General features: G+C 38.1%; 1 protein-coding gene across 1 annotated transcript in view; it reads left to right on the top strand.

Moving 5' to 3' along the window:
• The first annotated feature begins 228 nt into the window (after positions 1 to 228).
• The window catches only part of INTS8 (integrator complex subunit 8), a 44072-nt gene continuing 28885 nt past the window's right edge, over positions 229 to 15415 (top strand). Inside the window, exons 1-10 of the mRNA XM_087864719.1 lie at positions 229 to 524; positions 1647 to 1821; positions 3418 to 3558; positions 4372 to 4443; positions 5363 to 5414; positions 6291 to 6473; positions 8700 to 8807; positions 10255 to 10410; positions 12575 to 12675; positions 13095 to 13236. Of these exons, the coding sequence (XP_087720845.1) occupies positions 395 to 524; positions 1647 to 1821; positions 3418 to 3558; positions 4372 to 4443; positions 5363 to 5414; positions 6291 to 6473; positions 8700 to 8807; positions 10255 to 10410; positions 12575 to 12675; positions 13095 to 13236 (1260 nt within the window). The 5' untranslated portion in view covers positions 229 to 394. The remainder of the gene's footprint in view (positions 525 to 1646; positions 1822 to 3417; positions 3559 to 4371; positions 4444 to 5362; positions 5415 to 6290; positions 6474 to 8699; positions 8808 to 10254; positions 10411 to 12574; positions 12676 to 13094; positions 13237 to 15415) is intronic.

Here is a 15415-nt window from a genome sequence, read left to right as displayed (position 1 = left end):
CATTGACGCCCGCTGTAATCCTGGATGATGCTGTTGCATTTTCTTGATGAGAATCTCCCAAGGAAGGAGGAAAGCCCACCTGCAACTCAAGCTTCTTTGCCTGTCGTCTCCCATGGCAACCGGGGAGGAGGCGTGATCTAAGGGTTGGACCCGCCCCTTTCCCTACAACTCGAGCCACGATTGGTTTGGAGGCGCGGCGGCGGCTCAAGGAGGAGGGCTTAAGCGCCCCAGCTCCTGCTGGGCCGCGTCGCCATTTTGAGTTGTGTGGGTTTCCAGGACGTTTAGAGTGTGGCCTCGCCCCGGGAGGTTCCGTAGATCACAGGCCAGAGGCACGCGTCCGAGTGTCAGGTTGGAGCCGGGAAGCGTCCCTGGGGGTAGCGGCGGCGGGGGCAGGATGAGCGCGGAGGCGGCGGACCGGGAGGCGGCCACCTCCAGCCGGCCCTGCACCCCGCCGCAGACCAGCTGGTTCGAGTTCCTGCTGGAGGAGTCGCTGTTGGAGAAACATCTGCGCAAGCCATGCCCGGGTAAGCGCGGCGCCTGCGCCTCGAGGGGACCGGGACCCGGGCACTGGCGGCGCTTGTCTGGCTCTCAGGACCCGCACCTCCTGGCCACGAAGCTGCGGGCCCGGGGGGCGCCGGCCTGAGTCGAGCTCTGGCCCGGCCCTCTCGCTAAGCATTGAGCATCCCAGAGCGGGGTCACCGCCGTGGAGGGCTTAAAAACGCAGAACAAAGACCCTCCCGCCCCCTTCCCCCTTGGTCCTTTTACTGTTTGGGGTTTTAGCATCTGCGAGGTGGTCTTGTGAGATTGCATGGGTTGGGGAGGCTGGCTCTGACACACCCCTGTAGAACTCCGTCCTGTGATCAAAATGAGAAAAATCTCTGAGTAGGAAATGCTATACAGTTGTAACATGGTTGTTTAATGATGATCATGATTAATATCTCAGTTAATGAGCGCAGTTAGGGAAAGAGGAAAACTCCAGGCATTTCTGGAAGGAGGTACTGGCATGAAAAAGTACGTTCCTTGAATAGTATTTTGCTCACAAAGTTCGTAAAGATGTAGCTTGTTCAGTCTGCATCAGCCTTAATTGTGGAGACAACTCTGCCAGAAGTTAGTGGTTTCACTCCGGCAGTTTTACCGCCAGTATCATATTTTGTTCTTTTAATTCACTGCTTTTCGCACACATTTATTGAGTGCTTTGTGGGTGCCAGGCTTAATGCTTCTCATCTGTTCTCATTTAGTCTTCATAATTTAGTTTAGGTGGTGGTATCTTCTATTTTGCATTGATGGAAACAGGTGCAGAGAGGTAACTTGATGCAGGTCACGATAATTAAGTGTTAAAACAGTTCTAAAGATGACCTGTCTTTCCTCTAATTGACATTGGTTATTTGCTGACCTGGATACTTAAAACTGTTATGTTCTTACTTGTAAGGTGTTTTCTTCTGCACCAGTCTGATACCCTTTCTCCTTACCACCTTTCCTGATCTTCCCTGTAATCCCGAAGCATACTTCTTAGAAATCATATTCCTTAGTAATATAACTAGAGAGCTGTTGGGGTTCTTTCTGTGGCCAAAAACCAGTACAGTGAAACCTTTTGCGTCTTCATAATTAAAACTGAAATTTAAGAATTTTTTTCTTTTACATCCTAGATCCTGCACCAGTTCAACTTATTGTTCAGTTTTTGGAACAGGCTTCCAAACCTTCTGTTAACGAACAAAACCAGGTGCAACCTCCGCCTGATAACAAGAGAAATCGTATCTTAAAACTACTTGCTCTTAAAGTTGCTGCACATTTGAAGTGGGATTTAGACATATTAGAGAAAAGGTATACAAGATTTAAAAGAAATCTATTTTTGAAGTACTGTTTAGATATTTTGGGTTATTTCTATATATGCTTATATAGAGAACCGGCCCTTAAAATGCAAATTATTTTTCTATACAGAAAAACATGGTAAAATATGCAGCAGTTTTTCAAAAGGTATAAAATACTTGAATGTTAGATGAATTTAAATCACCTTTTAAAGTATAGACTTATCCATAATGACAGTTTATCATTATTATTTGATGTGGTAACTAGGGAAAATCCACACCTACAGTTTTAAATGTTTCAGTCTATTTTTACATATCTGAAGAAAATGAATGAAAATTAATGATAGTTATTGCTGTTAAATAATTCAGTTTTTTTTTACTGGTCATAAACCAATCACTGTCTCCCAAACTATTAGAATATCTTAGAGTCTGTGCTTATTTGTTAACAAATACGTACAGTCAAGGCTACGCTTAGAAAATGACTTGTTTTCATCCCCTTTTTCTCCCAATGTAAAGAGAAAATACCTTGTAAAATTCAGAAACTAGGAAATAATAGGGGAGGGGAGACACGTACTTCTAACATCTTTGTGTAACTTTTGTTTTTTTCTCCCTTTTTTTTTTAAGTAATCTCTGCACCCAGCATGGGGCTCATACTCACAACCCTGAGATCAAGAGTTGGATGCTCTATTGACTGAGCCAGCTAGGCACCCCTCTCCATACACATATACACACACACACACATATATATACATATCTGTGTATGTATACATACATTTTGCTCTAATAAATCACAGAACCTTAAATATCTTTGTCCTTAAATTTTATCTGAATTTTTGGTTATGTCCTTAGTACAGATTACTAAGTGTACTAGTTTACACTCTCACTGGTAGTGTTTAAACCCTTTCCACCACCCTTCTGCAGCATTAAGCATTAGAATTAAAGGAAAGAATTCTTTAATCTGAGGGAGAGCCTATCCGTTAATAGACTGGAGGCATATCAAGAGATAGTAATGTGTATAAGGAAAGATGTATATGATACAGTTGGAAATTGAACACTGGGATATTTGATAAGCAACTGAAAACTTCTTAGTGAAATTAATGTGAATATGTTAATTTTTAAAAGTTTTTTATTTAAGTAATCTCTACATGCAAGGTGGGGCTCAAACTCATGAACCCAAGATCAAGAGTCACATGCTCTTCCAACTAAGCCAGCCAGGCACCCTTGTTGAGTTAATTTTTTGGAGATCTGTTCTAAAACACTTAAGGAAGAAATGATTTAATGTAAAAAATTTGCTTCACAATAGTGTGGGAAGAAGGGAAGTAAGAATAGAGATGAGACCAGATTAGCTCTCAGTTGCTAATTGTTGAAACTAGATGATGGGCACATGGGGGTTCATTATATTCTGACTACTTTTGTGTGTGTTTAAATTGTTTTCATAATGAGATTTTTAAAAAATTTTGAAATTTAATATTTTCATATAAGTTATTGAGACAGGTGAATAAAGTGGCCCTGTGGATGTAGTACTTTAACAACGTAATTATTTTCAGTGAAAATACTGAATTGTGTATTTTATGCTTATGCAGATGTGAACTTTTTGCTTCTTTCCTTTAAGTTTGTCTGTTCCAGTGTTGAATATGCTACTAAATGAATTGCTGTGCATCAGTAAAGTTCCTCCTGGGACAAAGCATGTGGACATGGATCTGGCCACTTTACCTCCAACCACTGCCATGGCCATCCTTCTCTACAACAGATGGTAAGTTTTTTCATAGACGTAAAATGTGTTGGCAGCCTCTGTTTAATTGCACTCTGGCTTTCAGGGGTATGCTTTTTTTTAAAGATTTTATTTATCAGAGAGAGAGGGAGAAAGAGCACAAGCTGTGGGGGAGAGGCAGAGGGAGAAGCAGACTCCCCGCTCAGCAGGGAGCCCAACCCTGGCCCAGATCATAACCCGAGCCGAAGGCAGGTGCTCAACCGACTGAGCCACCCAGGCGTCCTTCAGGGGTATGCTTTTAAGTGTTCCCTATAGCCTAGAGATCTCTCAGAGGATCTTGTAAACTGTGAGTCTGATGGTGGAGAAAGTTTATGACTGCATAGATGAGAAGAGCATTCTGATAAAAACGTGAATGACTTAGGAAGTTTTTATCTGAATTAAAACTTCAGATAATTTTTTTTAAGTAGTTTTCTTTCTTTCTTTCTTTCTTTCTTTCTTTCTTTCTTTCTTTCTTTCTTTCTTTTCTTTTCTTTTCTTTTCTTTTCTTTTCTTTTCTTTCTTTCTTTTTTTAAGATTTTATTTATTTATTTGACAGAGAGAGATAGCGAGAGAGGGAACACAAGCAAGGGGAGTGTGAGAGGGAGAAGCAGGCTTCCCGCGGAGTAGGAAACCTGATGCGGGGCTCTATCCCAGGACCCTGGGATCATGACCTGAGCTGAAGGCAGACGCTTAACGGCTGAGCCACCCAGGCGCCCAAAACTTCAGATAATTTATAATACAAATGTTCTAAGGAGTACTTGAAAAAAATAAACATTTATTATGTATTAAATTTTCTTTTTCTTGTCTTTTCTTCAGGGCAATTAGGACAATTGTTCAAAGTAGTTTTCCTGTCAAACAGGCAAAACCTGGACCTCCTCAGTTAAGTGTGTAAGTTGGCAGATACGACCCTTTGTTGGCACTTTTTTCATCAGAGTTAAAAAAATTTTTTTTCTTGCGAGTTTTTAAAAACCCCTGCTACAGAAGGTGTAGAGTAGAACCCAGAGGGTTTTGAGGAGTTGGAAGGGTGAGAGAATCAGGTAGGGCTCTGGACATGTAGAATAGAAAGCTCTGGAAAGATAAGGGGGGTGCTTTGTGCGTTGTGCCTTTCATCTTTGGTGTTAGCTCACCTGCTCTGAAGTATACGCTTTTTTTATAGAATTAAATTTATGTGAAGGTGTATTTGTTCTGTGTATAGGGAAATTGTTTTAATTTGCAAATTTGAATTAGAGTCCAAAAGTTAATTACTGAATTTCTCTGTATGTGGAGTTTTAAACCTAATTCTTTAATTCTCAGTAGCAGTTTACCCGAATTTGGAGCTAGAGAGCATCGTTTCTAACTTGATTTAAATGAGCTTCTGCTGCCAGTAAATTTTAGTCTAAAATTGAGGGTTATTATTTTTTAAACACAAAGCAAATGGGAAAATAATCGTTAAGTAAGCATCGTAATTGAATTTTTGAGTCTTTTGTGGTTTTTTTCAAGATTGATTTATTTTAGAGAGTGTGCAAGTGGGGAGAGGGGCAGAGGGAGAGAATCTTCAAACTGAGCTTGACTCAGGGCCTGATCCCAGGACCCTGAGATTATGACCTGAGCAGAAATCAAGAGTTAGATGCTTAACCGACTGAGCCACCCAGGCACCCGGAGTTTGTTTGTTTGTTTGTATTTATTTATTTATTATTTATTTGAAAAGAAATAGTATTAAAAACACTTTTATTTAAATTTCACTTCACTGTGAAAAATAACGCTCTGAAGCTTAGAATTTTCAGTCTTTTGAGTAACATTTGTTGCTTTTCAATCATTTCTCTTTTAGTATGAATCAGATGCAACAGGAGAAAGAGCTAACAGAAAATATTTTGAAAGTAGTGAGTATCGGCATCAGTTACACTGTCATATTTCTGGGGCGCATGTAGAGTCTGTTCACATGCTTCTTCTCACCTTAGGTATATGAGAATTGGCAAGGTCTAGAAGCAGTGACGTTTAGGTTTTTATTGTACGGAACGTAGTTTGGTAATTGTAAATTGTACAGCTTTTCGGTGTTAATGGTGGTGCTTTGCCGTTAATTCTTTGTCAAATTTTCATGATACTCGAGCAGGTAAGAGAAATGACTCTTACAGGTGATATCTTTATATTCTTTAATATTTTCCCAAAATTCTACAATAAACACATATTTTAAAATTCTGCAGTCAGAAAAATGTAGCAGTTTTTTTAAATCTAATTAGTATAAAAGTAGAAATGTGGGAGTTACCATAATTTAAAAATGATCTAATTCTTTAACACCTACAGTGTGCCAGAGATACTATGTAAAGTCCAGGAGCTGGGAGAGAAGAAGATAAGCGTTCTGTGTCTGTATAAAATTAACATGCTGTAGTATTTTGAATGTGGAAGAAAAAACATGCATCATTTTATTTTTGTTACTAGTGCCCCCTAAATGGCTGACACAGTGATGCATACAAACGTTTCTTGAATAAATCAGTGGAAGCAAATCTTTAAAGCATTTTTCTTTCAATTTTCTGTTAAAAAAAATATTTTCTGCTTTGTATTTTCTGATTTCACAATAGGAACTTTTACTGTGTTTTTAAAATTCATGATAATGATCTCAACAGATCTAATTGCGCTCCTGTGTTAAAAAAATTTTTAATAGCTTAGTACAACAAGCTACTGAGTATCCTGTAAATAATTTTGGTTAATTTTCTGTGATTTCTGTATTTTAATAATTTTTTTTTGTTGAATTTTTGTAGCTAAAAGAGCAAGCTTCTGATTCTATTTTGGTACTAGAGGCAGCCCTTAAATTAAACAAGGATCTTTATGTCCACACGATGAGGACACTAGATTTATTGGCAGTGGAGCCAGGCATGGTAAATGGAGAAACTGAGAGTTCTACTGCTGGATTGAAAATCAGAACTGAGGAGATGCAGTGCCAGGTATTTACGTCTGTATTTAATCAATGCATGGCAAATTTTTGGAAAATCTTAAATGAGATCATTCTAGTATTTTTAATTTCTGCCTTTGTCTCTCTGATTTTGACTTCAGATGCTATTAAAACTTTGCATCATATTTATCAAAGAGATTTTATTTGAGAGAGGGCGCATGAGCACCTGCACAAGTTGGGGGGTGGTTGGGGGAAGGGGAGAGGCAGAAGGAAAAGCAGACTCCCCGCTGAGCAGGGAGCCCAATGCTGGGCTCCATCCCAGGACTCTGGCATCATGACTGAGCCACCCAGGTGCCTTTTGTATCATATTTAATTTGTAAATTTTATAAGACTTCACTCAAATATTTCTGAAAGAAATGGAAGGGAAATTTTGTTTAATTTATCGTCTCTGAAATCATTTCCCAGTTATGTTTAGGAAGGAGTTTAAATACTGAAAATGCAGTGAGCATGTAACTGATTTTAGAGTTCATTCATATTATGAGACATTTAATTAGACCAAAAAAACCTCTGAAAAACAAATAATATGCTTTGAAAACTGTAGGCTCCTAGAGAAAGTAACTAGTTTTTTAAGAATCTTAAGATTGTCTGCTTTCTGTAGCTCTGGGGCTCTAATCCCTTTGACAGCTTTTAGTTAATGTTGTTGTGAGAAATTACGTATTCATGTTGTCGTTTTCTCTGTTGGATTGTAGACTCTCTGAGGTGTCTTTTTTTTTTTTTTTTAATGTGTATTTCACGTCTTCCTCACTTTTTAGCACAGAACCTTGAGTATAATAGAAATTTTAAAACATTCAAACCCTAAAGAGGGCCACGAGGATAGTGCATTTTATATTCTGTATTCTTTTGTGTGAATTGGCACGTCATTGTTTTTTTTCATTTTTTTTTTGTTTTGTTTTTTTAACAGTTGGCAGTTTCTTTGTAAAAAATTAAACTTTACCCGCAAAGTGGGGGTCGACCTCACAACCCTGAGATCAAGAGTCTCATGCCCTACCCACTGTGCCAGCCAGGCAGCCCTTGCATGATTTCTGTAATCATTGTTTCCCATTCTGAAGTGGCCAGGAATAACCATGACAGTGTTGGGAGGTGCCTTTTCAGATTAGCTGAGGGAGAGGAAAAAGCAGGCTCACCGAGCAGGGAACCAGAAGCAGGGCTCGATCCCAGGACCCTGTGATCACGACCCGAGCCAAAGGCAGATGCTTAACAACTGAACCACCCAGGCGTCCCTCTCAGATAAATCTTAAAAAATCTGTCAGCCATGTGTAGAATAAACTCGAGACAGGATATAAGGAGCTGTGGGGGTCTGGGTATGAGCCTGGGCCCTGCCAGTACTTGGTTCTGTGCCTTTAAGCAGATATTGTCACTTTCTGGGCCTTGTTCCTGTTCATCAAACGTTCAAGTTGAATTAAATAATCTGAGTCTTTGAGTTCTGCATTTGGTGAATCTAGTAGCGTCAAATTTAAGAAGATTCTTGAAGAAGTACACAAATTCTATTAGTACTTTTTCAGTTGTCTTTTTCTATTCTTCTGCAGTTCAGACTTCTCAATATTTCACTCTGGTCAGTCAGTTGCTCTCCCCTACTTTAAAAAGAAGTGGATATTGGGGCGCCTGGGTGGCGCCGTTGGTTAAGTGTTATTAGACTCTTGGTTTTGATTCCGATCATTCTCTCCTGCCCCTTCCCCCGCTTGTGCACATGCTTGTCACTCTCTCTGTCTCTAAAATAAAATCATAAAAAAAAAAAATTAGAGAAGTGGAGATGGTAGAGGATCCATGAAGATGGTGAGTAGTAGCAACGGTGACAGTGACATCGGTTTCCAGAGGCAGCCCTAGCAAGAGTGTAGCTGGCTGCTGCTCTGTGTGGTGCTGGTGGCCGCGGCTGATAAGATGTGTTGAGATGGCTGCCATGCTCACTAGGTCAGTTTGGGCTCTCATCTTGGCTTCTTGCCTCTCTTGCCCCTTTTCTTTTCCAAGCCTGATTCTTTGGCCCAGAAATTCTAAAGGCCACCTGAAATCTTACCAGTTAAATCTCCGTTCTGCTTAAAATCAGTCCACTGGATCCTGTTGCTTATGACTAAGAACGTCGTTTCATTGCTCACTGAAATGTGTTGGGTTTTTTTTTCCCCCAGTATATGTACCTGTGTTTTGCTGAGGTAAACATTTTGAGTTTTGTCAGCTCTTAGAAATGAAAAGTTACTGAGCAAATTGGTATTCGTTACCATTTTAGGTGTGTTACGATTTGGGTGCCGCATACTTCCAGCAGGGCTCTACAAATTCAGCTGTCTATGAACATGCCAGAGAAAAGTTTTTTAGAACCAAAGAACTAATTGCAGAGGTAAGTATAGTGATAACAGGCACATAAAAGTCCTTTAAAGGCTTATATATTTTTTGGCTTTAGTTTTTCTGGTGATAATAAACACAAGTGTTCATTGTAGTACATTTGGTGAGTTTTAAAAAATACTGAAAACATTTTGAAAATCTGTAATACTACTGCTTAGAAATTACCCCTTTTGTCATGTTAGCTTATTTTCTTCCTGTTTTCATTCTTTGTTTTTATACAGATAAGCTTACACTAACTATATTTACTATTATTGTTACCATGCTTCAATCTTTGGATAGACATTTAAATGCGTTCTCTTCTGCTGTATAGATGTACCGTGATTTCCTTCATTTCCCTAATATTTGGGCATTTATGTTTGTTGTTTTTATTTATTGTAAAACTGTGATATTTCCATCTCCAAGCATAAGTTTTTGCTTGGTTTTAGATACTTTCAAGTTAAATTCCTACAAGTAGAATTATCATGTCAATGATTATTAATTTTGTAAAGGCTGTAAAACATAAAACCAAGTTGCTTTCCAGGTACATTTCTCTCAGGGTACGCTGATCTGCACTGCGAGGTGTTTTTCCTTTTTTCTCCCCCCTCCAATTGCTAATTTGGTTGGGTGAAATAACAGTAACTTTGAAACATTTGCATTTCCTTAATTCTTAGGGTGAACTTTTTCATATGTTTATTACTTGCATTTTTGTTTTTATGATTCGGGCAACTGAATTCTAAAGTATATGACTAGGTTTCTATGTGCTTGGTGCCTAGAAAAATTCCCATTTCAGTCTCCTCATCAGAGAAATAGATGAAACGTTCAAGAGATTTACCTTTTTTTTTTTTTTAAGATTTTATTTATTTGAAGTAGAAAGAACGAGAGAGCACAAAGAGATTTACTTTAAATCTGTTCTAGACCTATTGGGAATCCGCATTTTACTTTGTCCGGGCATCTCATCAGATTCGTTCTCCTCTTATGTATTTTTAAATATCTTAAGGTTGTTTTTAACAGTATTTGCTCTTTGTTTTAATGTCTTAAATATCATATCTACTTAGAGTACTGGTGATGTCTACCTTTTGTATGTTGGCCTGAAAACTAAACCAGGAGACAGCAAACTTTTGTAAAAGGCCAAATACTAGATATTTTAGGTTTTGTGGGCTATATTCAGTTTATGTTGCATATACTCATTTGTTGTAGTGTGTGGTTTTGTTGTTGCTGTTTTCCTTTTACATCCTTAAATGTCGCTCAAGGGCTCTACAGAAATTGGCCATAGGCCAGATTTGGCCTGTGAACAACAGTTTGCTAACCTGTGCTCTAAACTTTTCACCTTTTTGTTTTTTATGGTTTCTCCAGCTCTGAACTTTCCATTATGTTTTCTTGTAATGTTAAAATGCATTGAGTGGGTACTAGACTGTTGTTTCTGTTACATTGATGGATAATGATGTATACTTCTTACTTTACAGATAGGTTCATTATCTCTTCATTGTACCATAGATGAGAAGCGGTTAGCGGGCTATTGTCAAGCGTGTGATGTTCTTGTACCTTCTTCTGATAGTACGTCTCAACAATTAACTCCATATAGTCAAGTCCATATTTGTTTGAGATCTGGCAACTATCAGGTAAGATGTAGGATGGGGAAGTAATAGGGCAGTGGAAAAGCTTTGGAAAGCTCGTAGAACTGAGTTCAAATTCTGGCACCACCATTTACCAGTTGTGTGAGTAGGGGCAAGTAAAACAGATTGGCCTCTAAAATGGTGGTAAGAATTAACTCATTTCATAGGCTCCCTATGAGAATCGAGTGAGACGTTACAGTTTATAAACTAAGCAGTGCACTACACAGATGTTGACTTGTTTTGATAATATCCTTTCTTGAAGGTATAGAATTTGCCCATGTTAAGTAAATTCTTTAAAAAACTCTGTAAGTGGAACTCTTAATTTTTAAAGTTAAAGGTAGAGAATTGTTAGTTTTGTGGAGCCTTAAGTTTTGTGTCTGACTTAGAATTATGACCTTAGCCCGGCCTTGTTAGCCATTGCAAATATTAAGACTGAAGAAGTGAGCAAAGTGGTGTTGGTAGGCTCCCCACATCAGGGAGCCCAACACGGGGCTCGATCCCAGGACCCTGGGATCATGACCTGAGCTGAAGGCAGATGCTTAAGACTGAGCCACCCAGGAGCCCCTTAGCCACGCTTTTTAGTTCACTCTTAAATAGAATCGATTCCCTCCCCCCAACAGAAAATAGAAGAGAGGGGATAGTATTTCCTCCCCTACTTCTGCCCGCCTTTCAAATTCTGCTTTGCCTTAGGGAAGAAAACTAAACTTTGTTAAGGACAGATTAGATACAGATGAATTTATTTAAATATCTTTTAGTTATATATCCCTAATACAGGCTTATGGAGGGTGGGCATCGGTTATGGTTAAGATACAGAATCTTTTAAGAAGCTCTCTGGAGTGGTAAACCTATGTAAACAAGACTTTAGAAATATTACTCATGGATAGGCATATGTTAACTGGGAATATAATGAAGAGCCAATATTTATAAATCAGAAGGTATTATAATGAGTAGCCAGGAAGAGGAAAGTCACAATTTTATTGCAACTCTGAAATTTATCACTACAGTTATATATACAGGAGTATCGTAGAAATCATATTTAGCCTGTTTTTAAAAATCGGGTCTGTTTATATAAACTGTATTTTTTTTGTGCTGATCAAGTAGTTATTTGATGGCGCCTGGGTGGCTCAGTCAGTTAAGTGTCCAACTCTTGATTTTGGCTCAGGTCATGATCTTGGGCTTGTATGAGATCTGAGCCGTGTTCCAACTCTGTGCACTGGGGTGAGCCTACTTGGAGTTCTCTCTCTCCCTCTGCCCCCCACTCCCAGGGAATGAATGAATGTAGTTATTTGAACAGCTGTAACAAATGTGTCTTCTCACATGTGAGAAGAGGCTGTCTTGCCCGTGTGTAGGCCTAGCCTGTTCATGTTCTGCTATGGGGGTGAAACAGTGCTTGCTCTGTAGTTATGAAACCACTTTCGTCAGTACTTTTGTACTGGCAGCTGATTAAATGTTTCTGGAAATCCTCTTCCCTGTCTCCCTACTTTGTCGCTGCTTTCTCCTCCTCTTACATGGCTTGATTTGATAAAGAGCCGTCTCGAGACAAAGTCTGTATGGAATGATAACGAATATTTTCTGTCACTCACTAGCTATTTTAAACCATTTAAATTTATCGTAATTGTTTCTTTGCATGCTTTTTCCAGCTGAGTTATTTTAACTGTTTTAGTATTTTTAAAAGTTTGTTGTATGAACCTGTGTTTAAAGTGGATGAGAAGAATTTTTACAACTTTTTTTTTTTTTTAAGATTTTTAAAAAATTTGCAGAGAAAGTGAGTGAGCAAGGACAGAGGGAGAGGGAGAAGCAGACTCCCCACGAGCAGGGCTTGATCATAGGACCCCCAGGATCGTGACCTGAGCCACCCAGGCGCCCTGAGTTTTTACAAGTTCTGATAATATACCTGAATTGCTTCTTATTGATTGAGTCTTCCTTCACCTCTCATTTTTGGTCCATGATCTTCAGTTTGAAAAGGAGGGGTTGGGTGTCTGTTTTTATCTTCAATCTAATGTTAAAGTTTTAGGAAAGATTTTCCTAGAAAGGTATTTTCGTGATTTTCTTCAGTATATATTTTCTATTATAGAAAGACTTTTTTCCCCCCCTTTTTGGAAAGACTTTTAAAGTAAAGAAACTTTGCCATGATTTTTGAACTGGATGCAATTTTATGTCTGTGTTCTAGGACGTAGTAAAGATTTTCATTGAAGATAACTTAAACTTCAGTTTACCTGTCCAGTTCCGGCAGTCAGTACTAAGGGAACTCTTCCAGAAAGCTCAACAGGGGTAAGTAAATTGAAGAATTACTTTCTTATTTTTGGATAAAAGAGCAAGTGCATTTTGGGTTTATCAAAAATATACCTCCAAATTACCTGTAAGTCTGTGACAATAATTTCACGTTTATTAGTAAATGGGAAATTAACACAGCCAGAGGAGCCATTTTAATGTTCATCTAATCCATTTTAAAAGCACTTGGGAAAAACCAGCACAATTTGGTTCTGTTACCTAAGCTGTAACTAAATCATCCCTTGAGAGATTTAAAACTTCTCTGTTCTTCTCTGTCCCCACCCTTGACATGTGCCTGAATAACCTAAAATCTTACCTCTCAAGGATAAATAACTCATTCTTGTGAATTTGGTTTTGTAATATATACCTTTCTTTTATTAAAAAGAATGTATTAGTGGATCTACTTTTGTATTCTACAGAAATGAAGCTCTAGATGAAATCTGTTTTAAAGTCTGTGCCTGTAACACAGTCCGTGATATACTGGAAGGTAGAGCGATTAGTGTTCAATTTAACCAGCTATTTCTTAGACCTAATAAAGAGAAAATAGACTTTCTTCTTGAGGTAAGACATTTTTTCCATTTTTGGTGTATAATTTTGCTGTAAACTTACCAGTGATCTCTTGGTTGGCTAATCCAGTGCCCTCTTTTCTCTCTCCGTCTGACTTGCCAGTGTTGGCTACTCCTGACAGCACTCTCTGACCTTATCTTCTGCTAGAGCTCTTTGCTGGTTCTCCATTACTGGGTTTCCCTTGGTCCTTCATCAGTGTCTCTTTTGCTCTCCCTTTAGTGTTTCTGTTTACAGTCATTTTGTTTTTGGCTCACTCATCTTCTCATTCCATTTTTTAATTTTAATTTAAAGCTTCAGTCACCTGTTGACTAAACATTCCCAAATCATAACTCTAACCACTCCTGTGAGCTCCTGAATCTGTGTGGTGGCTCTTTCTACCTCTTTAACTGTCTTAATGTAACACACATTGAGAGAAATACATAAAGCACAATTAATACCACCTAGCTCCAAAAATACAAGGTTGCCAACACTTTAGAAGTCCTTTTTATGCCCTTTACCAAACTCTCTCCATATCCCCTTGAGGAAACCACTGTCCTGCCTTTTGTGATAATCTTTTTTTGCTTTTCTGTACAGTTTTTTATGTACCCTAAAGAATATATTTATGTTCTCCTTTTATGCATCCTAAGGAATATTCTTTAATTTGCCTGTTTTGAACTTTATAGAAATGAAATCATACAAAATGTATTTATTTTCCTTCACTAAATATGTTTATCATATTTTTCCCCAAGTTATATGCATTTATAGTTGATTTTTTCATTGCTATGTTAACCCCTTAGTGGATATGTGATTTGCAACTATTTTCTACCTTTTCATTTTGTTGATGGCTTTCTTTGCTATGCAGAAGCAGATGTAGTCACATTTGTTTTTGTTTTGCTTTGTTGCCCTTGCCTTTGGATTCAGCTCCAAAAAAAAAAAAAAAAAAAAAAATCATTAAGACTGAGGTCGAAAAGCTTACCACCTATGTTTTCTTCTAGTTTTATGGTTTCAGGTCTTATATTCAAGCCTTTATCCATTTTGAGTTAATTTGTGTATGGTATACAGTAGTGGTCCAGTTTCAGTCTTCTGCAGGTGGCTGTCCAGTTTTTCCAACACCATTTGTTGAACAGACTGTCTTTTTCCCCATTGGATCGTCTTGCCTGCTTTGTCAGAGATTAATTGACCATATAATTTGGGGTTGATTTCTAGGCTTTCTGTTCTGTTCCATTAATGTGTCTATTTTTGTGCCACTACCATACTGTTTTGATTACTATAGCTTTGTAATAGAAGTTGAAATCTGGAATTTTGATGCCTCTAGCCTTGCTTTTCTTTTTCGAGACTGCTTTGGCTTTCAGGGTTTTTTGTGGTTCCATACAAATTTTAGGATTGTTTATTCTAGCTGTATGAAAAATGCTATTGGTGTTTTGATAGGAATTACATTTAATGCGTAGATTGCTTTGGGTAGTATAGACATTTTAACAATACTTGTTTTTCTAATCCATGAACATTTCTTTCCATTTCTTTGTGTCCTCTTCAATTTCTTTCATCAGTGTTTTATAGTTTTTAGAGTACAGGTCTTTCACCTTTTTGGTTAAGTTTATTCTCCTAGATGTCTTAATATTTTTGGTGTAGTTGTAAATGGGATTGTTTTCTTAATTTTTCTTGTGCTTCATTATTGGAGTATAGAAATGCAACAAATTTCTGTGGATTGATTTTTGTATCCTGCTCCTTTACTTAAGTTTACTGAATTGGTTTATCACTTCTAACAGTTTTTTGGTGGAGTCTTTCGGGTTTTATATATATGGTATCATGTCCTCTGCAAATAGTGAAAGTTTTACTTCCTTACCAGTTTGATGCCTTTTATTCTTTTTGTTGTCTGATTGCTGTGGCTAGGATTTCCAGTACTGTGAGGAATAAAAGTGGTGAGCGTGGACGTCCTTGTCATGTTCCTGACCTTAGGGGAAAGGCTCTGAGTTTTTCCCCATTGAGGATGATGTTAAGCTGTGGGTTTTCATATATGGCCTTTAATATGTTGAGGTATATTCCCTCTAAACGACTTTGAGGGTTTTTATCGTGAGTGAATGTTGTACTTTGTCTCTTTTTATCATGAATGATTTTTAGATTTTATTAAATGCTTTCTGTTTGTTACGATGCTCTTGTAATTTAATTTTTCACTTCCAGTGTCTGGTGAAATACA

Source organism: Ursus americanus, chromosome 9, assembly GCF_024610735.1.
Source record: "Ursus americanus isolate L20-20 chromosome 9, mUrsAme1.1.p, whole genome shotgun sequence".
In the NCBI taxonomy this organism is placed as follows: domain Eukaryota; kingdom Metazoa; phylum Chordata; class Mammalia; order Carnivora; family Ursidae; genus Ursus; species Ursus americanus.
The sequence above is the reverse complement of the archived record's forward strand: the minus strand, read 5'-3'. Positions and strand labels throughout refer to the sequence as shown.